General features: G+C 39.4%; 1 protein-coding gene across 24 annotated transcripts in view; it reads left to right on the forward strand.

Moving 5' to 3' along the window:
* TLK2 (tousled like kinase 2) overlaps positions 1 to 23,022 on the forward strand; it is a 156,320-nt gene that overhangs the window by 112,149 nt on the left and 21,149 nt on the right. For 13 of the 24 annotated variants that reach the window (XM_063629311.1, XM_063629307.1, XM_063629313.1 and 10 more), the window contains 5 exons: positions 3,539 to 3,691; positions 6,975 to 7,041; positions 8,755 to 8,852; positions 10,389 to 10,470; positions 16,406 to 16,497. In XM_063629311.1, coding sequence (XP_063485381.1) covers positions 3,539 to 3,691; positions 6,975 to 7,041; positions 8,755 to 8,852; positions 10,389 to 10,470; positions 16,406 to 16,497 — 492 coding nt within the window. Of the gene's footprint in view, positions 1 to 3,538; positions 3,692 to 4,668; positions 4,735 to 6,974; positions 7,042 to 8,754; positions 8,853 to 10,388; positions 10,471 to 16,405; positions 16,498 to 23,022 lie in introns of all 24 variants that reach the window. The other 11 variants (XM_063629314.1, XM_063629309.1, XM_063629310.1 and 8 more) reach the window with 1 other exon arrangement.

The following is a 23,022-nucleotide window of genomic DNA, read 5'->3' on the forward strand; positions in this document are numbered from 1 at the left end:
CCTCGGCCTCCCAAAGTGCCAGGATTACAGGTGTGAGCCACCGCGCCCGGCCACATTTTTAAAAATACCTTTACAACTAGTTACTTCTTGTATGGTTGAAGTGTAAAATGTAGTTTTGCTGCTGAAGGTGCCTGCATTCAGTTCCTGGGATGCTGTAACAAATACCATAAACTGGGTGGTTTAAAGTAACAAAAATGTATTCTCTCACACTGTAGGAGTCTGAAAGTCTGAAATCAAGGTGGGGCAGGACCATACTTCCTCAAACCTCTAGGGAATATCTTTCTTTGCCTCTTCAGCAGTGTGGCAGCCCCAGATGTTGGGCTTGTGGCAGCATAACTCCATTCTCTGTCTCCTCTTCACATGGTGCTCTCCCCGTGCGTCTCTGTGTCTCCTCTTCTCATAAGGATACCAGTCATATTGGATTAAGGTCCTATCGTGTCCAGTATGACCTCATCTTCACTAGTAATATCTTTATTCACCCTATTTCCAAACAAGGTCATATCCTGAGGTACTAACGACTTTAACATATCTTTTGGGGGACACAACCCATAATGGTGCAGAAGATTGATTGTCTTGTTTCTCTTTTGCAGGCAATGGCTTGGTAAATAGGGTTATTTAGATTTGAGTGAGATGGATTTATTGGGTCCTCAATACTTCTGTAAAATATAGAAGAAATAGCCTCTTGCTATGGGTGATGAAGGGCGAGCACTCTCTAAAATTGATGCTATACAAGAAATATTTAAGGATCAACTCTGTGAAAGGCACTGTTAATGCATGCTGGGGGTTATACGGATTGCTAAGACGATTCCTGTTCTATGAGAAGTCACAGTTTGACATAATCCAGCCTTTGTACTTCCAAAATAAATCTAAATGAAGTACCACTGATAGACTCTCTTTATTCTATTCTTCTTCAATGTAAATAGCTAAACAGTTTCAAGAACATCAAGAATTGATATGGGAATCCTTAAAATACGTAACGTTGATCTTTAGTGCATCAGCTTTCATGTTCAAACTCTCGTTCTCAGAATGTGCAGTTTAGGATTTCCCTAAAGGTGTTTTGGAATCTGTGTCCCTTGTGTTATGGTTTATATATGTGATGGCTGTGGGGATCATTTCTTGTTGAATCTGAAGAGATTAAACATATGAATTGTCCTTGAAAATAATAGATTATTTTTATGTTTGATAAAGGTGATTGCTAAAATCTCAGTTTTGCAAAACACTGTTAATCTTCAAAGACAAAATGTTGTGGCACTCCACTAAGCTACTGTAGTTTATAGTTTAAACTGTATATTGTATGTTTATCTGTAGGGAGTTCAGAGTATCTTACATTCATGGCCCCTGAAAAGGGTAGAAATGAGCTAAAGATGTTTACTAGTTTTTTAATTGGGAAATTCATGTTCAGTTAAGGTAAATGTTTTCTCCAGAAGAAAGATTGTGATTTTACTTAAGGATTCTGTGTCTCAACCCAGATTTCTTTCAAGCCATGAATTATATATGTATTTGTCCCTTGTGGGGAATTGGTCCCAGGACCTTCCTCAGATACCAAAATCCATGGATGCTCAAGTCCTTGATAGAAAATCTGTAGTATTTGCATATAGCCTATGCATATCCTCCCATATACTTTAAATCACCTCTGGATTACCTATAATACCTAATAAATGTAAATGCTATGTAAATAATTGTCATACTGTATTGTTTATGGAATAATAAGGAAAAAAGTTTGTACATATTCAGTATAGATGCAACCATCTTTTTTTTTTTCCATGTATTTTCAATCTGCAGTTGGTTGAATCCATGGATATGGAGAGTCAACCTTATATATGTTCTGCGAGTAGGGATGAGGAGGGAGGTCTAGCTAATGATAATCAAAAAGAATTTTCAGGCAAACAGAAAACTCTTGAATTATCATTTTCATTTTGCTGTTCGATTGATGTCTAATCAGTGACCTGGCTCATCTTGAAGCCAAGGGCATAGTATTATCAAGTGACTGGCTGTTTCTTTGTAAGACTCTGATTAGGTTAATTTTGCATGCAGCATTGCCCTTCTAGATATGTTCGAATAAACTGTATTGTGGGTATCTACCTTAGAGTAATCTTGGTTTTCTGCTTGTCGTTCTTCCACGAAAGATACTGTACTGAATCTGGAAAAGATCTGACAGCAATGTTCAGGGAAGAGGGTAGAGCAACTTCCATTTGAGTGTAGGTTTTAAAAAATTAGATTTTGCCAGGCGTGGTGGCTCATGCCTGTAATCCCAGCACTTTGGGAGGCTGAGGCGGGTGGATCACTTGAAGTCAAGAGTTTGAGACCAGCCTAGCCACCATGATGAAACCCCGTCTCTACTAAAACAATACAAAAATTAACTGGGCATGGTGGTGCACACCTGTAATCCCAGCTATTAGGGAGGCTGAGGCACAAGAATCACTTGAACCTGGGAGATGGAGCTTGCAGTGAGCTGAGATCGTGCCACTGCATTCCAGCCTGGGCAATAGAGTAAGGCTCTGTCTCAAAAAAAAAAAAAAAGATTTATTATTCCACAAAAATGAAGATTCCGCAAAAGAGAACGAGCGGAGAAGCACAGTAGAGGGAGAAGGAGAAGGGAGCTATCATTTGATTGTCAATTATAATGGATGACTTAAAGACTAGCCTGTTAGATGGTTAATCTCCAATTTTGTATGTTTTTATATACCAATTCTGTAAACCTTAATATCTGTTAGATGGTAGGATACATGAGAGAAAGTGTTTGCTTTTTTTACAATGGAGTTTTTATTGGTCCCTAATTTGTAAACTAGTTAATCACAGAAAAATGTGACATGTTATTAGGAAATACTCTAATGGTAATGGTGTTAGATTAACTGCAGTTGTAAAATATGTTTTATACTAATTCATTTTATGTACTATTCCCTAAGGAGTTCTTACTAGTTGGAAGACTTCATTGTGCTTTCTCCGAATGTATTTTTGTTTTAAAAACTTAATCTAGGTGTCACTGTATCAGTGGGCGGTGTTGATGTGTAGAGTAGTAATGGCTCCCTTAGACTAGAATAAAGGATAGGTCTAAAAAGAAAATCTTGTTTACTTTCTTTAGCATCCTACAAACTTGGTATCTTTTTACATAAAACTGAGAAGCTTTCATCCAAATAAAAATAAAAAAGAACTTGGAACATTTTACAACTTTTAAAATATGATTTTTACTTTTAGTGGGTTCAGATCAGAGAATTGTTTCCTTAACTGTTAAAAAGGAATCAGAAAATTGTTCCTTTTGAGTCAGAAAATAAGGTCACAATAGAAATTTGATACATTCCTTCCTGTCCACTCTGAAAATAGTAATAACTAGTGTCTTAAAGCACAGACTCATTCCCAGAAAATATCTATCACCAATTATTTGGCCCTTCCAATCTGAAGTTAAAATCAAATCTCTACTTGACTTAAAGGGGCTTATTTTTTCTGAAATTGGATACACAAGTGACAAATTGTGTATGTTCCACAGCTGTGGTAAAACTTTTGACTTTCTTTCTTTGTACAATGTCTTTTATATCTCTAGGCAACAGGAAAGGATAAATTCACAGAGGGAAGAGATAGAAAGACAACGGAAAATGTTAGCAAAGCGGAAACCTCCTGCCATGGGTCAGGCCCCTCCTGCAACCAATGAGCAGAAACAGCGGAAAAGCAAGACCAATGGAGCTGAAAATGAAACGTATGTTCTTTATTGACGTGAACGCTGAGACACCACACCCTGCCCCCAAATACAAATGTTGATTGCCACCGGCAATGGTTTTAAATTCTTGAGGTCACTCAGGTTTAAACCTTCTTTTCAGTTACATTAATGGATTTGCTCAACTCATATAAATGCCATATAAAATTAGTTGATTTTGTTAAACCTGTTCTTTCTTTAGGGCATTTTGAATGAGAGGGAAAAGTAATGTCACTTGACATCATGACTTTTGGTCAGTCCTGGTTAACAAATAAGACGTCATTGTACTGAAATGATATTATTGCTTACATGTGGCTCCAGGTTGTGGTACACTAGTATCATCTTATGGGAGTTACCTGGCTGTTACTTCAGACTGAAGAATGCTCTTTACTGGTCAAAAGAGCACTTAGTTAATAGTCACAAACTTAGGATAAGCCCCCTGGAAAGCTGTTATGTTAGAAAAGGACATTGTCCCAATAAGCCACAACTTGATCTCATCAGAATTGTTTCCTGTTCTGGGAATCAAAGGAAAACACCAGTATCTTAAACTGCAGTACAGTCATCTTTTTCTCTGCCACTCAACAATATTTACATAGCTACCATGTATCGGAGGAGTAGAAAATTCTAAGCACAAATGCCTGCCTTCTCCATTCTTTTCTTCCTTTCTGTTTAACTGAAAGTAAGTTTCATGTCCAAAGATAGCTGCAGACAAAAGATATGTAACTTATCAACTAATACGTCGTTTGCTTTATGTTTTCATATTAGTTCACAAAAACAACACATAATCCACTTCAGGTATAATAATACTTGTATTACATTATTGTTAAAAATCGGTGGCATCCTAGAAATGCATCTTCTTTCATTCTAGTGAGAAGGATGGCTTAACACCAATCCTCACCCCATACATATCTGATGTTTTGGGAAGTCTTTTCCTTGATATTCGTTTAGTAAGTCTATGTTAAATGCTTATTTTATGCTAGGCCTTCTTCTGGGAATACAGAGCTAAAGGATACAGCCCCAGCCTTAGGAGCCCACAGTTTACTTAGGTGAGATGAACAGACGAATAAACTAATAATTACATTAAGTATAGCGATAAAAATGTGCTTAATGAACTTGGAAAACATCTTCATTCATATAACTCCAAATTTTTTGTTTGTTTGTTTGTTTGTTTGTTTTTTTGAGATGAAGTCTCACTCTGTTGCCCAGGCCGGAGTGCAGTGCTGCTATCTTGGCTCACTGAAACCTGTCTTCCGGGTTCAAGTGTTTCTCCTGCCTCAGCCTCCTGAGTAGCTGGGACTACAGGCATGCACCACCATGCCCAGCTAGTTTTTGTATTTTTAATAGAGATGGAGTTTCTCCATGTTGGCCAGGCTGGTCTTGAACTCCTGACCTCAAATGATCCACCCTCCTCGGCCTCCCAAAGTGCTGGGATTACAGGTGTGAGCTACTGCACCCAGCCCAAATGTTATAAAACCAGAGTCTTTTTTTCCCTTGATTTTAAAGACTAGTCAAGTGCAATAATGAGAATGAGAAGAGGGGAAGAGTATTGAGTCTTAAATATAAAGTATTTTCCTTTCAGCAAGTCCAAGTAGGGGCTCAAATTTGAAAGATTGTCCAGGCTAATTAATCTGACCAATGTTTTCTTTCATGACTCCTGTGTTTATTTTGTGAAGGGACTTTCCCTCTAGTATTATTTGAAAATTATTTAATGCTAATGCACAAAACCATTGGCTTAGGAGTGATAAAGAAGGCATAGGTTGTTTCTTTGCCACAGAACAATAATTAGAATGCAATCTAGGCTAGTAATGTGTAAGCAGTTGCCATCTGGAGTCCTGTGTAAAATCCAATCTGGAAGGCCTTCAGTCCAGTTTTTAATTAGAGTATCTGTGACTTGGCTCTTATTTGACCAGAAGCCAGAAGTAGGCCTCTGGGGTCTTGGAGTGAGCCATATTATCCTTTCTTGGCCGCAAACCTGTTTCAGACAGAGAATTCTTAGCCATCATTTTTTATTTTTCTGTTTTTTGCTGGTGTGGAATGGAGTAATAGATATAGGTATTTCTGCATCTGTAAAGAGATAGCCCTAGTGGGTGAGTTTCTTCTTTCTATTTTTTCTTGAGTTAGACCTCTAAGGCTCTGTTCTGGTTGATAGGATAGATATTTCCCCTTTCTTCTGCTATTTAGAATATATCTAAACAGTGATATCTAAAAATATTAAATATCTGTATATGCTTCTAGAATGCGAAGAAGGTAGAGATGGAAGAAATAATAATTCTCACTTGTTTATCTTCTTTTCTTTTCTTTCGAGACAGAGCCTTGCTCTGTTGCTTGGGCTAGAGTGTAGTGACATATTATAGCTCACTATAGCCTCAACCTCCTGGGCTCAAGCAATCCTTCCATCTCAGCCTCCTGAGTAGCTGGGACTACAGGCATGTGCCACCATGCCCAGCTTCTTTCTTCTTTTTTTCATAGAGACAGAGTGTTGCTTTGTTGCCCAGGCTGGTCTCAAACTCCTGGCTCCAAGTACTTCCCGCTCAGCTTCCCAGAGTACTGGGATTACAGTGAGCCACGAAGCCTGGCCACTTGTTCATTCTTGAGATACAAGGATGCTGTTGGAGTAGTTGGAACGTGAAACACATGACAACCCATCAAGTCAGCCCTTTGAGAGTTGATTTAAATAGCATTTTCAATATTCTTTATACGTTGTCATTTAATAGTCATGCTTTCTTAGATAGGTATTATCACTTGCTGCATTTCAGGAAACTGAGTTAAAGAGGTTAAAGTTGCTTGCCCAAAGTCACATGGCCAGTAACTTAGTAGTGCTTTGAACCCTAGTCCTCAGACTCCAAATCCTAGACTCTAATTTGCTGCTATGTCTTTCTCTTTGTCATTACAGTATCAAGGTTTAAGTGTTAACAAGAATAATCAAATCCATTGGCTTATTGTTTTGCCCTCTAAAAAATTTTTAGAGAATTTTTGGCTGTCTCTGAGTTATCTTAGTAATATATGGCACAAAACTCATTTCAAAAATAATATAAAAATATGGCTCACTTTTTTTTTTTTTATGTTTCACAAATTAGACTTTTGGCTTTGAAGTTCTTCCCTCACATCACATCTGGTAAATTACAGAAGTTTTCTCTTGTCAGAGGACTACAAGATAACCCATCTTTCAGTCATTTTAACTGAGACTGAAACTGAATATGTCGTATAGTATATTTGAGCATTTCTCTTTAAATAGGCAAACTATGATTTCTAGTAGTTTACTGAAACTTTTACCACTGTTTTTCAGGTTAACGTTAGCAGAATACCATGAACAAGAAGAAATCTTCAAACTCAGATTAGGTCATCTTAAAAAGGTAAGTATAATGAGAAAATCTCCCTGGAGAAATGTGATACCTAGTTTAAATTTGGGGTTGAAGCTATTTGGTCATTTGGGCGATTGTAATAGTAGCTGCACATAGCAGCAGAAAGCTTCAGTGACTGCTTTCACTGTCATGTCTTGTAGCCTAATGGTAGAACTCATATTTTTCCATTTTCTTTCTTCTTTTTTTTTTTTTGAGACAGAGTCTCACTCTGTCTCCCAGGCTGGAGTGCAGTGGTGGCACGATCTTGGCTCACTGCAACCTCCGCCTCCTGGGCTCAAGCGATTCTCGTGTCTCAGCCTTCTGACTAGCTGGGATTACGGGCACATGCCACCAGACCCAGCTAATTTTTGCATTTTTAATAGAGATGGGGGTCTCGCCATGTTGGCTAGGCTGGTCTCGAACTCCTGACCTCAAGTAATCCACCTCCCTCAGCCTCCCAAACTGCTGGGATTACAGGTTACAGGTGTGAGCCACCATGCCTGGCCTATCTTTGCATTTTCAAGTCACTTCCAGCAACCCAATGAGAGTGTTTTTCCCCCTAGTGATCTATCAGCAGATAATTCTGTACACATCATGAGGCTTCCCAAGTGGTTATCCTTGGAGTAAAATTTTAAATATATAACAAGAGCAGATGGTTTTGAAATTGATGTGAAGACTCTTGTCATATTTTAAATCACATAGCAGCTCTTATTCCTTGCCTAAACTAGCTAAAAAGAGAAAGTCTTATGTGAACCTTATTCAAACACAAAGGCACATAACATAGAATTTGTTATTGATGATGTTCACTGAGATATCTTAGATGTGGATTGCTCAGCTCTTAAAATTCAGAAGCCCATACATTGGTCGATGCTGTTTATGGGTGATAATGGTCAGTAAAGATTTACTGAACTGCTTTTGGTATGTGTGCTTTTGTTTTTTATTTCACATATTAGTTTTCATGCTGTTTTCCCACTGGGTTCTTAGAGCTTGTTAAATAAGTAGAACTTGCTGGGGATGGTGGCTCACACCTGTAATGCCAGCACTTTGGGAGGCTGAGGTGGGTGGATCACCTGAGGTCAGGAATTCAAGACCAGCCAGCCCAGCATGGTGAAACCCCGACTCTACTAAAAATACAAAAAATTAGCTGGGCATGGTGGCATGTGCCTGTAATCCCAGCTACTCAGGAGGCTGAGGCAGGAGAATCACTTGGACCTGGCAGGCGGAGATTGCAGTGAGCCGAGATTGTGCCATTGCACTCCAGCCTGAGTGACAACAGCGAAACTCCTCTCAAAAAATAAAAAATAAAAATAAGTAGAACTTAAGGCACCAAGTGTAATCCATACTTAAAGATGAGAACCAGATAGATAACCTGATTTTTGTAAAAAATGTCTCCATGTCTAAATGTATATGCACAAAACATTCCTGAAAACATACGTAAGAAACTTAATAGTGGTTACATCTCAGGAGTGGGCATGGAGAGGAGGGAGGAGGACGGTAGAGAACTTTTGCTTTTCTCGCTGAACTCCTCTGTATGGTTTGAATTTTATTTTTTCTGTGGGCTCATTTTTATGACTAAAATTCTTATCGCTTAAAAAGAAATCTTTCAATGCAAAGCACCTTCCTTTAGCCTTTCATAAGATAAATATCTGCTATTGTTTTTGAAATAAGATCCCGAAAAGGTAACGTTCCCCCTATTTTGTGCTATTTCTTTCCTTTTCACTTTAGGAGGAAGCAGAGATCCAGGCAGAGCTGGAGAGGCTAGAAAGAGTTAGAAATCTACATATCAGGGAACTAAAAAGGATACATAATGAAGATAATTCACAGTAAGCTACTTGGGGGCATATTGGGTTGGAGATTGCTAAGCATTTTATGATATGAATTGAATGGTCCAGAATAATGTGTTTGCTTACTATAAGTTACATAAATGATTCCATAGTGTATTTAGCTCTTTTGTAGCATCTAATACAATTTTGTGAACAAAATTATGATTTGCCTTGGTTTAAATATACAATTGTATTAAATTTATATATTAAGTATATATGTGTATACATACAGCATTTTTACATGAGTAAAAATTACTAAAACAATATGGCTTTGTAATTGTAAATGGTTGAGATATGTTGCATATTCAGATTTCCCTACAGAGCCTTAAGAAAGAGAAGATGGGTCACAGTGTGGTGTTCTGGAAAGAGTATTGGGTTGAGATGACACTTGGTTTCTGAATGACCTTTAAGGGCCATTCAGGTGTTGAGATTTTAAGTAAGACTCTTAAGTTCAGTACATTAATTGTAGATGAATTGAAACTGGGAAAAGTAGGTTGAAAGTAGAAAGGGGTTTTTATAAGTAATCTGTTTTTTCCTCATATTTTTTGGACCCTGAAACATTTTTTCATAAAGCCATAGCTTGTCTATTTTTGTTTGGCTTATATGAGCTTTGGACCTGTCTTTCTATTAAAGTGGCAGACAACAGCAGGTACCACTTCCTGAGAGCTCTCTGTGTATCAGGCTTGGTCCTAAGTGCCCTTAGTGCTCTCATTTAATCCGCAGGATAACTCAGTCATCTTTAATACGTCAATCAGAAAACAAGCTTAGAGAAATTAAATTAACTTGCCCAGGGACCCATAAATAATGTGACCAAAGAGTTCAAGTTGGATCTTTTTCATCTAAACCACCATGCAGTAATGTCTCTCCAGATAGGCATCTTACTTTCTTAAAATCCATGTAAAGTAATTTCAGATTTAATAGTGAGATTGTTTAAGATCAAGAACTAGGTAAAAATATTTTTAAATTTGTTTTTGCCAGAACTTGTCATTTCTTTATCATATAATTAAGAAACTACCCAAGGTAGAGTCTAATATGGGGAACACAGTTATATCTGTCTTAAACAGAGAATAATGAGTGCACATAGAACATGTGACTCACTTTAAAATCAAATCTGTTTTTAAGGAAATAGCAAGTGTCTTGGAATTTTACTGTATGTAGTTTTGAAATGGTGGGAACATGTGGCCCTTGAATAGTTTGGAGGAGCCAAATAGCACAATCTAAAAATCTCTAATCTACCCTCCCTCATTGTATAGCAGGGCAGAAGAAAGGAGGAGGAGCAAGAAAGGTCTAGTGTAGCTACACTGAGACCAGCATCCAAGTCCTGTGGCTCTATAGCTAGTGCTGTTCATTGTAATTATGCTGCCTCTTTGCACTGTGTAACTTTATACTCAGTATTTGCCATGTTGATGTTGATTGTCAAACTACCAACAGCAGCTATAATTACATGTATAATGTGTCAGATATTCTGGGAATTTTGCAAGCGTGGAAGACTGTAGTCCATGATCTCAGGGTGTTACATGTTCCCTGTTTCCGCAGATTTAAAGATCATCCAACGCTAAATGACAGATATTTGTTGTTACATCTTTTGGGTAGAGGAGGTTTCAGTGAAGTTTACAAGGTAAGTATAAGGAACTGGATACAAAGACTGGGGGTTAAATTATCAGCTCTTACCAACTTGGAGAACATTAAGAATACTGATAATTGTAGGTTGATATCCATTGGTTGAAATTCAAAAACTTTAAAAACCTGTATCTTTGGTAAAACAGCTTTCAATAAACCTAAGTGACCAAGCAGAATACAGTATTGCCATTTTCAAATTTGAAAAATAAATATAGATTTAAAAAGCAAGAAGGAAATATACTGGGTCGTGGAATTATGATTATTTTTATTCTGGTTCTGTACTTTCTGCCTCATACATATTTGTTAGAAAAAAGTATGTGCTATCTTTCTTTCTTTTACAGAATAGATGTGTCAAACCTATTTCCAATAAGAATAGGTTTTTTTTCATTGGAAAACCTGCTTTTTGTTTTAGAAGTGTTCTAATATCATTTATTAGCACTGGTGGTCTGAAAGAGTGTCCTGGCTTAGAGTGCTTCAGTTGGGCTAGCGTAGTACAGGCTGCTGAGCTTCCAGGTTGATTTTTACCAAATGAGGGATTCAGTATGTTTTAAATATAGCTACAGATCCATAACATGTGGATTTAATTTTTCTACATGTTTCTGGCACCTGTCTATAAAGTACAGAATTGTTTATTAAGTAGTCTTTGTTGTATAGCTGTCCCTTTCAGAGGTACAGCTTTCACTGTTAGGATTTATGTTATGCCCATATGAATTTATATATGAGAAATCTTTTTAGTAAAATAGTTTTCATTGCAAATAAAAATGGTAAAACTACTTCTACTGTTTTCTTATTTTAATTTTTTTTAAATTGTGGTTTTATTTATTTATTTTAGAGATAGAGTCTTGCTCTATTGCCCAGGCTGGAGTGAGGTAGCATGATCATAGTTCATTGCAGCCTCAAACTAATGGGCACAAGCAAGCCTCCTGCCTCAACCTCTTGAGTAGCTGGGACTACAGGCCCAGTGCACTAATTTTTAAATTTTTTGTAGAGATGGGGTCTTGCTACATTGCCCAAGCAGGTCTCAAACTTATGGGCTCTAGCAATCCTCCTGCCTTGGCCTCCCAGGGTGCTGAGATTACAGGTGTGAGCCACTGCACCCAGCTGTGATTTTATTAAGTATATGTTTCAGTGGCATTAAGTACTTTCACAGTGTTGTGCAACTGACATCACTACATCACTGTTCATCTCCAGAACTATACTACGATTAGTGCACTACTATACTGGTTTTGATATTCTAGTATCTTTTTTTTTTTTTTTTGGAGACATTGTCTCACTCTGACACCCAGGCTAGAGTGCAGCAGTGCAGTCTTGGCTCATTGCAACCTCCCACTCCAGAGCTCAAGTGTACTCCCATCTCAGCCTCCCAAATTTCTGGGATTACAGGTGTGTACCACCATACCTGGCTAATTTTTGTATTTTTTTTATAGTGACAGGGTTTCATCATGTTGCCCAGGCTGGTCTCGAACTCTTGGGCTCAAGTGATCACACCTCGGCCTCCCAAAGTATTGGGGTTACAGGCATGAGCCACTGCACCTGGCTTCTAGTATCTTATTCGTATTTTTTAATCTGTGTTTATGAGTAGGATTGGCCTGTAGTCACCTTTGGTATGCAAGCAGCTTTGTCAAAATTTGATGTCATAATTATCCTGGCTCCTTAGATAGAGTTGTGAAGTCTCTTTTTTTCCATGCTCTGGAACCCTTTTCATCACTTGGGAATTGTTGGCTCTTTGAAAATTTGTTAGAGTTGACTCATAAAAATTTCTTGGGCAGGACAGACTCTGTGGCTCATGTCTATAATCCCAGCACTCTGGGAGCCGAGGCGGGAGGATCACTTGAGCCCAGGAGTTTGAAACCAGCCTGGGCAACATAGCAAGACCATGCCTCTACAAAGAAAGAAAAGAAAAATCGCCTGGGAGATGTTGAGTTAATGGAAAACATTTGGCTGTGTTTTCAGTTTCTTCTACAACTATTGATATGTTCAGATTTTCTCTCCCTTCTTAAGTCAGTTTTGGTAATTTAATTTTTCTAGGAAATCTATTTCATTTAGTTTTTTTTTCTTTTTTAATAGAGACAAGGTTTCACTGTGCTACCTAAGCTGGTCTTAAACTCCTAGCCTAAAGTGATCTTCACCCCTCAGTCTTCCAAAGTGCTGGGATTACAGCCACCATGCTTGGCCTAGATTTTTAAAAAATGTTTTCCACATCTTAGTTACTTCTCTGTTCTTGTAAAATTTTTATTTTTGTGTTTCTTGATTGATAGGCTACAGATTAGTCAGTGTTGTTACTAATTTTTTTCCTAAGAATCAACTTTTTTGTTGATCAAATCTGCTATTTGGTTAGTTTTCTATTTCATTAATGTCTGCTTTCATTCCTTCTTTCTGCTTTCTTCATTTTTATTTATGTTCATTCTTAAGTCAATGCTTAGTTTATTTTCTTTGTAATTTTTTATTGTAAAAAGATAGATATAAAATTTACCATCTTAACCATTTTTAAGTGTGTAGTTCAGTAAAGTACATTCACACTTTTGTGAAATAGATCTCAAACTTTTCTTCATCTTCCAAAACTGAAACTCTGTAACCATTAACCAACTTCTCTTTCCCCCTCCTCCTTGTCCTTGGAACCATTTTACATTCTGTTACTCTGAATTTGACTATGTTTAGATTTCTTGCAGAAGTGGAATCATACTACGTCTTTTTATAATCAGCTTATTTTACTTAGCATAATGTCCTCAAGGTTCATCTATGCTATAGCATGTGACAGGATTGCCTTCCTTTTTAAGGTCACTTAATATTTTATTGTATGTACCACATCTTGTTTATCCTCCTCTGTCGATGGACACTTGGGTTGCTTCCATCTCTCGCCTACTGTGTATAGTGTTGTTGTTTTTGTTTTGTTTGTTTGTTTGTTTTTTTGAGACAGAGTCTTGCTCTGTCGCCCAGGCTGGAGTGCAGTGGTGCAATCTCGGCTCACTGCAACCTCCGTCTCCCCAGTTCAAGTGATTCTCCTGCCTCAGCCTTCTCCAGTAGCTGGGATTACAGGTGTGCACCACCACGCCAGCTAATTTTTTTGTATTTTTAGTAGAGACAGGATTTCACTGTGTCGGCCAGGCTAGTCTCAAACTCCTGACCTCAAATGATCCACCCACCTCTGCCTCCCAAAGTGCTGGGATTATAGGCACGAGCCACCGCACCCAGCCTATAGTGCTGTTTTGAATTTGGGTGTCAAATTATCTCTGTGAGACTCTGCTTTCAATTCTTTTGGATATATACCTAGAAGTGTATGTAATTTTAAATCATCAAAATTGGTTCTTGGTGCCTCCCAGTTACTTTTAGTAATTTCATCATCCTATTTTTTCCTAATATATTTCTTCAAACATTTTATTTCTTTTTCTCTTGAGACGGAGTCTCACTCTGTCATCCAGGCTGTAGTGTAATGGTGTGATCTCAGCTCACTGCTGCAACCTCTGCCTCCCAGGTTCAAGTGATTCTCCTGGCTCAGCCTCCCGAGTAGCTGGGATTACAGGTGCCTGCCCCCACACCTGGATAATTTTTGTATTTTTTTTTTAGTAGAGACGGGGTTTTACTATGTTGGCCAGGCTGGTCTCAAATTCCTGACCTCGTGATCTGCCCGCCTCGGCCTCCCAAAGTGCTGGGATTACAGGTGTGAGCCACCAGGCTCAGCCCCACACACTTTATTTCTGAAATCTAAATACTTGTTACAGTGATGTGTGCATTTAATGTAGTTTTTCTTTTGCTGTTCTCCACTCTCCAAAATCCTTTCTTAAGTCGGTGGTAGGTCACAGTGTCTTGGATTTAGAAGTACAGTGTAGTAGTTAGAGAAAATTATGCTTGAAATAGCGTTGGTGCTCTTACAAATTGGGTGGTATTTAATTTTTTTTTCTTTTTTCTTTTCTTTTTTTTTTTTTTGAGACAGAATCTTGCTCTGTCGCCCAGGCTGGAGAGTACAGTGGTGCGATCTCGGCTCACTTCAACCTCCGCCTCCTGGGTTCACGCCATTCTCCTGCCTCAGCCTCCCGAGTAGCTGGGACTACAGGTGCCCGCAACCATGCCCGGCTAATTTTTTGTATATTTTTTAGTAGAGACAGGATTTCACCGTGTTAGGATGGTCTTGATCTCCCGACCTCATGATCTACCCGCCTTGGCCTCCCAAAGTGCTGGGATTACAGGCGCAACACCGTGCCTGGCCTATTTAATGTTTTTAAAAATTATTTGAAATGGTTTTCTACTGTGAAGCCATAACGGTATTCATGATTGTGGATGGACTGAAGATTCTTTAAGAAAAGAAGTTCAAAAGTTTCCATTTTTGGCCGGGCATGGCCTCTACTGCCTCTAACCCAATACTTTGAGAGGCCAAGGTGGGAAGATTACTTGAGGCCAGGAGTTCAAAAACAGCCTGGCAAACACATTGAGGCCCTGTCTAGATAAAAAAATAAAAAATAAAAATAAAAAATGTTGCAGTTTTTGTGAAATAAGATATTACGTCTGAAGTGAGTGGTTTTTATACTTTAAACATACTGGTTTTAATTTGGTATAAATGATGGAAGTTTCTCTATTTTATAAGCAGCTTTCTCTACATGCAGTGCTTACCTAGAGAAACTTAGGTTTAGATGCATCTGTAAAGTAGTGATCACCCTATTTATGGACTGTTTTCTGTACTTGTTGCCTTCATCTATTTGTATATTTGTGGAAATTAGCAGATGAGTGATAACAGTGTTGAAACTGAAGTAGTAAGCGTTTAATCTAAACTTTACAAACTAAGAAAAACTATTCTAAAGGAGCTATGCAATAAATTCTTTTGTTTGGAGGGAAATCTTCAATTGAGCTGAAAGATTACTTTATCAAATTATGATTTACACCCAGCTTCCTCAAAAATCCATGTTACCTTTTTTATTGTGCTATAGGAAGCACTACCTAGCTGATGCAGGACTTGCTGGCAGTGGTGGCCATTGGGGAAAGCCGGTTCCTGCCTCTGTACGGTGCTGGAGAAGTGACTTGGTGTGACTAACTTCAGCCATTTTTGGGATTAGAAACTGCTTTTCGGCCAGGCGCAGTGGCTCACGCCTGTAATCCCAGCATTTTGGGAGGCTGAGGCAGGTGGATCACCTTAGGTCAGGAGACCAGCCTGACCAACATAGTGAAAACCCATCTCTACTAAAAATACAAAAATTAGCCAGGCGTGATGGTGCGTGCCTGTAATCCCAGCTACTCAAGAAGCTGAGGCAGGAGAATCACTTGAACCCGAGAGACAGAGGTTGCAGTGAGCCGAGATCGCACCGTTGCACTCCAGCCTGGGCGACAGAGCGAGACTCCGTCTCAAAAACAACAGCAACAACAAAACCACTTTTCATTTACCCAGCATATAGAGATGGGACTAAAGGCAGGGCTGTTTTTTGTTCTTGTTTCTCTTTTTATTTTAATAAACAATATGCCAAATTACAGGGTTATTTTGTAAACAATCATACCAAAGAAGTATATTGTGAGGGGTTATTTTCTCCAGGAGGCAGGCAGTGTGTGTCCCTGGAATTTCAAAAGTGGCAGGATGTTTGAAGCTTGTAAAGTCCTAGTGTCAACTGAAGGACAAGAGACAACCTAAGGGAGACGGGTCCCAGACGGGAATAGATGGTGTCCAGAAAGAGAATGGTTGGGAAATGATTCTGAAGGCAGGGGCTATCTTTCTGTTTGTGGTGTTGGCGTGGTTTTATGTTCTAAACCCCTTGGTGCCAGTGTGTCTGGAGACTTCTAAATTATCTAATCACAAGTTTTGAGAAGATGGTTGCAACACTGATATAAGTATGTGATGTATGTAATAATGTATTTTGGACTTTGATTATGTTATGTGTTAAATTAAAGCTTCACATCAGTTACCTGTAATTTTTCTTAACATTTACCCAGTATATAATTTATTCTCTTTATAGGCATTTGATTTAACAGAGCAAAGATATGTAGCTGTGAAAATTCACCAGTTAAATAAAAACTGGAGAGATGAGAAAAAGGAGAATTACCACAAGTAAGTGATACTTCAGTGTCTGACTTTTTAAAATTAAATAATACCTGTAGTTTGAGCATTATGCTACAAGCTTTACACGCATTGTTGTTGGTTTTGTTTTATGTAATCTTCATAACTGCCCTAAGAGAATAAATACATTCTCAGTGTTACGACGAGGAAACTGATGTTTACAGAATTGGAGTAACAGGAAGTGGCTGAGCTGGTATTTAAATCCAGACTTTCCTTAATCCAAAGCCCTAGGTACTCTTAATCTTCCCTTCCTTTGTGGCTAAAATAGCTGTAGTAAATAAAGCCTTAGAAATCATTGTTGCTGGCCGGGCACGGTGGCTCACGTCTGTAATCCCAGCACTTTGGGAGGCTGAGGCAGGCAGATCACGAAGTCAGGAGATTGAGACCATCCTGGCTAACACGGTGAAACCCCGTCTTTACTAAAAATACAAAAAATTAGTCGGGCGTGGTGGCGGGCACCTGATAGTCCCAGCTACTCAGGAGGCTGCGGTAGGAGAATGGCGTGAACCCGGGAGACAGAGCTTGCAGTGAGCCGAGATCACGTCACTGCACTCCAGCCTGGGTGACGGTACGAGTGCGAGACTCCATCTCAAAAAAAAAAAAAAAAAAAAAGAAATTGTTGCTTGTCTCTAGAAACTAGACCCTAGGGAGCTGCTGGTGGGCTGTTTCTGCTACTTCAGTCATTTCCTTCTGGAAGAGACTGGGGGCACCTGGTGTGTCTTGGTGGCACCTGTTTGATTTGTTCAGCCTCTCTGTGCTATGTACTCCTCCCTGTCACAGTTTGCCCATCTCAAAGTTCTTGGTCTTCAGGGTCCCACTTTCTGTGCTTGCTTCTCTATAGAATAGTACTAGTGGCAGCCTTCATCTGTACTTGGGGTGTGGGGTAGAGAGGGCGGGCTTCTTTAAAATGAATTATTATTATCTGTACAGCTGTGAATTGCTTTGTTCCACTAATGTCAGGTTTTGCCTATATGCCCCCAAGCTTCTGAACATTGGAGTTCATGGCTCATTTGCTTTAGAGGCTATGCAGACTTAATTTGCTATTAGGTTCCCCACTGGGCTTAGTTTTGTTTCCTTGTTGTTGGTACAAGTATTGAATCAGACAAGTCCTGCCCTTGAAAGGAGGGGACAGGCTTTTTTGACAAAACAAACATCTCCTTTCTATAAAGGCAGTCTTGTTTTGTTGTTGTTGTTGTTTTATAAATAATAATTTGGAAGGGGAAAAACAGTGGTCTTTGAAGTAGCCCTTTAGTTGGCTTCTAGCCTGGTCCAAGGCAACCCTTGCTCTATACCTCTTGTTCATCAGGGACCCAGAAGTTCTTCCTGTTCCAAACAGATGGGCAGTGGTGCTCAACACTGGAGAAGGGAAGGTTCCTGCTACATTAAGAGCAACAGGGCTTAGCAGAGGGAGAAGGGATGACCTGTGGCACCCTGTGTGTGTTTCTTAGGTGACAGGCAGCTGCAGTCCAGATGCTCCTGAGAAGCAGTTACATTATTATAAGAACATTCTAGTCACTTGACATGTAGGGATGAGTGGCACACAGTAGTGAGTGCCAGGAGCACTTCAGAGAAGGAAAGCACATGTTGTTCTAACCAGTTATAAATGAGCAATGCCCCTACTGTATTGAGACCCTAAGAATGCCTAAGGGTGTTGGACCAGTACATGCTTCTCTTTAAAAATACCCTGTAGGGACCAACCTTGGTTAATCTCGAGAACATAGTTCCTGTGCTGAGACGTATATGTATTTTGCTTAGTCTCAGTATCCAGGTTTCTGGCTGACCTTGCAGAGAGCTCTAGTGTTGGATACCACAGCAACTGCAGGTGGGCGTTCTGCTCATCTAGCCTTTTGAAACAATGAGGAGTGGAAGCCAGGCCTTGTCCGTCCTTCAAACAGTTGGCAAGCACTCTGAGGCCTGGTGGGTATGGATTGGGTGTTTTCTCACATATGTCTCTACCAGACAGAATCAGAGAGCACGTGAAGGGGATGGTCCTATTTGTCTAAGTTCTTTCCATTCAAGTTCCAGGCTGGCGTTGGTGCCTTTCTCCTCTGTTTCCTCATCAGATGGGGGATCATGGTGCCTGAGCTCATCTGAGGAGGGGGCATTTCCCATTTGGCAGACACCTTGGGGAGAGGGTGTGTGAGTTCTTGTGACCTCCATTCTTGCTTGGGCAGCTGGGGGGAGTTCCTTTTTTTTGTTTTGTTTTGTTTTGTATTCCAATCAGGAAGCATCACTGAGGAGACAATTCTTAAGTACCTCCACCTTTCTTTTGAAAGAATTGGCTTTCTAAGTGATATGAAATCATACTCATGCATTTCAGGCTGTAGAAAATGGTGAATTGACAAAATGTCATTAACTGCTTTGAACTGAAAGGAGACTTCCATCAAGCACATAACGGACATTGATGAGTGCTTTAAAAATCCAGTATTAAACTAAAAAGTAGTACACTTCAGTGTTGTGACATTATAAAATATGAAAATGCTATAACCCTGCTAGTAAGGTCTGTTAATTGCTTTTCCATTCATGGGGATGACTTCCCAGTCCCATCTGGAATCAAGACATTTATTCTGGTAAAAAAAGAACGCAGATTTCAAAAGAAAATAAAAGGTGTTTGTTTTGTTGTATTTTGAATTTTGTTCTGTCACTGCATTTCTCTCCTCCTCCTACCATAAGCAAACAAAAAGTAAACTGATTGTATTTTACTTTTATATTATAAAAACACAAATTTTATTAAAAAATTTATTTTAAAAATTCAGTATTACGACTGCTTTAACTCCCTCAAATAACATATTAAAAATTCTACAGTAGGAAAAATTTCACGTAAAATTATTTGCAGAAGTAATTTGTATTGGAGTTAGTATACTTTTGTATGATACTCTATTCTAATTTTTTAAAGGTAAAAGTAAGCATTTTGAAAAATCTAAATATATATTAACTTAAAAGAGAGTAAAAGACATTTTGGTGGAGGAGTTTCTTCCAGTTTCTCATTAAAGTCTCTGTATTTGTAGTGCATGGATCTCTTGGATTATAAGTTGAAAGTTGAACATGGCTCAGTCATTGCCTTGCTGATGAAGTAAGAGATGCGGTTTTAGAGCTGGGCACAGGTTCAGCGACACTCCGCAAATTCCCTTAATTGGCGAGGACTTTGAATGACATTTTGATTCTTAAATTTTTGCCGCCTTTTGTTTCCTCTGTTTTCTGTACCTCAACAAGAGAAATTGATTTCTTCTGTAAAATGCGTAAAATCAAGAAGTTAAAACAAAAGGTCGAGCGCTATACATTTATAGCATGCTAGAATGAAAAATAACTTAGAACAGTGATCTGGTTTAGTCCCTAGATTTTTAAACTTTTTTTTGTTTTTTGTTTGTTTTTTGTTTTTTTGAGACAGAGTCTCACTGTGTCGCCCAGACTGGAGTGCAGTGGCGCGATCTCCACTCACTGCAAGCTCCACCTCCTGGGTTCACGCCATTCTCCTGCCTCAGCCTCCTGAGTAGCTGGGACTACATGCACCTGCCACCAAGCCTGGCTAACCTTTTTGTATTTTTAGTAGAGACAGGGTTTCACCGTGTTAGCCAGGATGGTCTTGATCTCCTGACCTCGTGATCCACCCGCCTCAGCCTCCCAAAGTGCTGGGATTACAGCCAGGGGCCACCGTGCCCGGCCTTTAACCATTTTGTTTGTTTGTTTGTTTGTTTGTTTGTTTTTTTAAATGCCAGGAGAAGGCATTGTTATCATAGGGGGTAAAGCTTCATGCATGTTATTGTCCCTGAAGAGCTTCCAGTGGGACAAGATGGAGATGGAAGAAAGCGATATTGATGGTCCTGACCCTGTGCAAGCCTAGGCTATAGGCTAATGAGTGTGTGCCTTAGTTCTTAACAAAAAATGTTTAAAAATAAAAAAGAAATTTTAATAGAAAAAAGCTTATAGAATAAGGATACAAGAAAAGAAAATATTTTCATACAACCGTACATGACTTTTTTAAGCTAAGTGTTATGAGAGTCAAAAAGTTTAAAAAAAAAAAAAAAAAAACAAAACAGCAGCACCAGCTGGGCACGGTGGCTCACGCCTGTAATCCCAGCACTTTGGGAGGCAGAGGTGGGTGGATTGCCTGAGGTCAGGAGTTCAAGACCAGCCTGACCAACATGGTGAAACCCCGTCTCTACTAAAAATACAAAAAAAGTTAGCTAGGCATGGTGGCAGGCACCTGTAATCCCAGCTACTCAGGAAGCCGAGGAAGGAGAATTGCTTGAACCCAGGAGGCAGAGGTTGTGGTGAGCCAAGGTCACGCCACTGTATGTACTTCGGCCTGGGCGACAGAGTGAGACTCCATCTCAAAAACAAAAACAGCAGCACTCTTATTTTATCAAATGCAATATTACAAGGAATCTTAATGTATTTAAAAATGCAAGTGTGCTGGCAGAAAGGGGACTGATGATTCTGTGACTCCGCAGTTGCAGAAGCTCCGTGTAGGAGATTATTTGGACATAGTGATTACCCCTCTTAATCAGGTGCCACCTCCTTCAGGGCACATAAGATGATATTAAATTCTTTTTGAGATAGGGTCTCACTGTGTTGCCCAGGCTGGTCTTTAACTCCTGGGCTCAAGCAATCTTCCCACTTCAGCCCGCCAAAGTGCTGGGATTACAGGCATGAGCCACCACACCCAACAAGATCGTATTAAATTCTCTTTACTATTTCTTGAATGTATTTTTCAGTCAGTTTTGTAAAATAAAAATGTGTATACTTTTTCCTCTCCTGCTTATTGCCCTTAAGCCTTTAAATTCTAAACAAATTGTAATGCATCCTGTTTAGGAGCTAGATTTGGTGATGTGCTATTGTATGATTACTAATAGAAAATCTGGGCAGGGTGTAGTGGTCCACACCTGTGATCCCAGCACTTTGGGAGGCCAAGGCGGGCGGATCACGAGGTCAGGAGTTTGAGACCAGCCTGGCCAATATGGTGAAACCCAGTCTCTACTAAAAATACAAAATTAGCTGGGCATGGTGGCACGCGCCTGTAATCCCACCTACTTGGGAGGCTGAGGCAGAAGAATCACTTGAACCCAGAAGGCAGAGGTTGCAGTGAGCCAAGATGGCACCACTGCACCCCAGCCTGGGCGACAGAGCAAGACTGTCTTAAAAAAAGAAAAGAAAAAGAAAATCTGTATGTTTCTAGCCCTTCTGTAAAATATGAAGAAAAGTGCTCTTAGTACTCTGTGTAAAACTGTACTGTTAAATATATGTGATTAAAAAAAAAAGAAAAAAAAAACAAGTGTGGAGCTACTTTGGAATTGAGGGTTGGGGAGGCCAAAGCTACATTTGCTGAGTGTCTGCAGCAAGCTCACTTCAAAACACCAGTCCAGTGATGCCGAAACTGAAGCTCAGAGAGGTGGAGCCACAGAGCCACAGCAAGGAGCCAGGCCTCTGTGTTCCCAGGGTAATGTGTGTTCTAACACCACTCTGCCTCAGTGCTGGCAAGTCGTTTTTTGGAAAAACGTAAAGATGATGAAATGAAGCATCAGGGGAGGCAAAATGGCCAAAAGTGGCAGCTTGAAAACTAAGCCCAAATAGTTTCCATTGGGGAAAAATATATGTAATTACTTTTAGATTCCTATTTCTCCCCTTCCCCACTTCCCCTAATTTTTTCCTCAGCTTTTCTTTAGTTGAGTGCTTTCCTTGTATTTTTGGTATACTGGAGTTTACCAGTTTCTGAAAACATCACTGTTGTTTAGTTTTATTTTACTGTACTATGGAAAGTGTCTCTTTTCCAACTAGCCTTATAATAAAATGTCCTAAGCCAAATAGTGCTGAATTACTTAAAATATCAGTTACTGTCTTTGTAAATAAGAACTACATTCTTTCTTTTTTTTTTTTTTCTGAGACAGAGTTTCGCTCTTGTTGCCCAGGCTGGAGTGCAATGGCGCAATCTCAGCTCACCACAACCTCCGCCTCTTGGGTTCAAGCGATTCTCCTGCCTCAGCCTCCTGAGTAGCTGGGATTACAGGCATGCGCCACCATCCCGGCTAATTTTATATATTTTTTTTAGTAGAGACAGGGTTTCTCCATGTTGGTCAGGCTGGTCTTGAACTCCTGACCTCAGGTGATCTGCCCACCTCGGCCTCCCAAAGTGCTGGGATTACAGGCATGAGCCACTGTGCCCGGCCAGAACTACATTCTTAAAATAGTATTGGTAATTATATTGTGTAAGCATATTCTGTTGTTCTTCTAAAATTCAGAATATGAATATGTCAGAGTATACAGTACACTTTTGTTCCTTATGAAATGATTTTAAACTAGAAAAGTACCTTAAAAATGCTAATCATATTAGTCATGTTGCTTAACAATGGGGCTACGTTTTGAGAAATGTATCGTTAGGTGGTTTTGTTGTTGTGCAAACATCACAGAGTATACTTAATGTAAGCTTAGATGGTATAGCCTACTACATACCTAGGCTGTATGGTATAGCCTGTTGTTCCTAGGCTACATACCTGTGTAGCATGTTAATGTACTGAATAC

The sequence above is a fragment of the Symphalangus syndactylus genome, chromosome 20 (genome assembly GCF_028878055.3).
Source record: "Symphalangus syndactylus isolate Jambi chromosome 20, NHGRI_mSymSyn1-v2.1_pri, whole genome shotgun sequence".
In the NCBI taxonomy this organism is placed as follows: Eukaryota; Metazoa; Chordata; class Mammalia; order Primates; family Hylobatidae; genus Symphalangus; species Symphalangus syndactylus.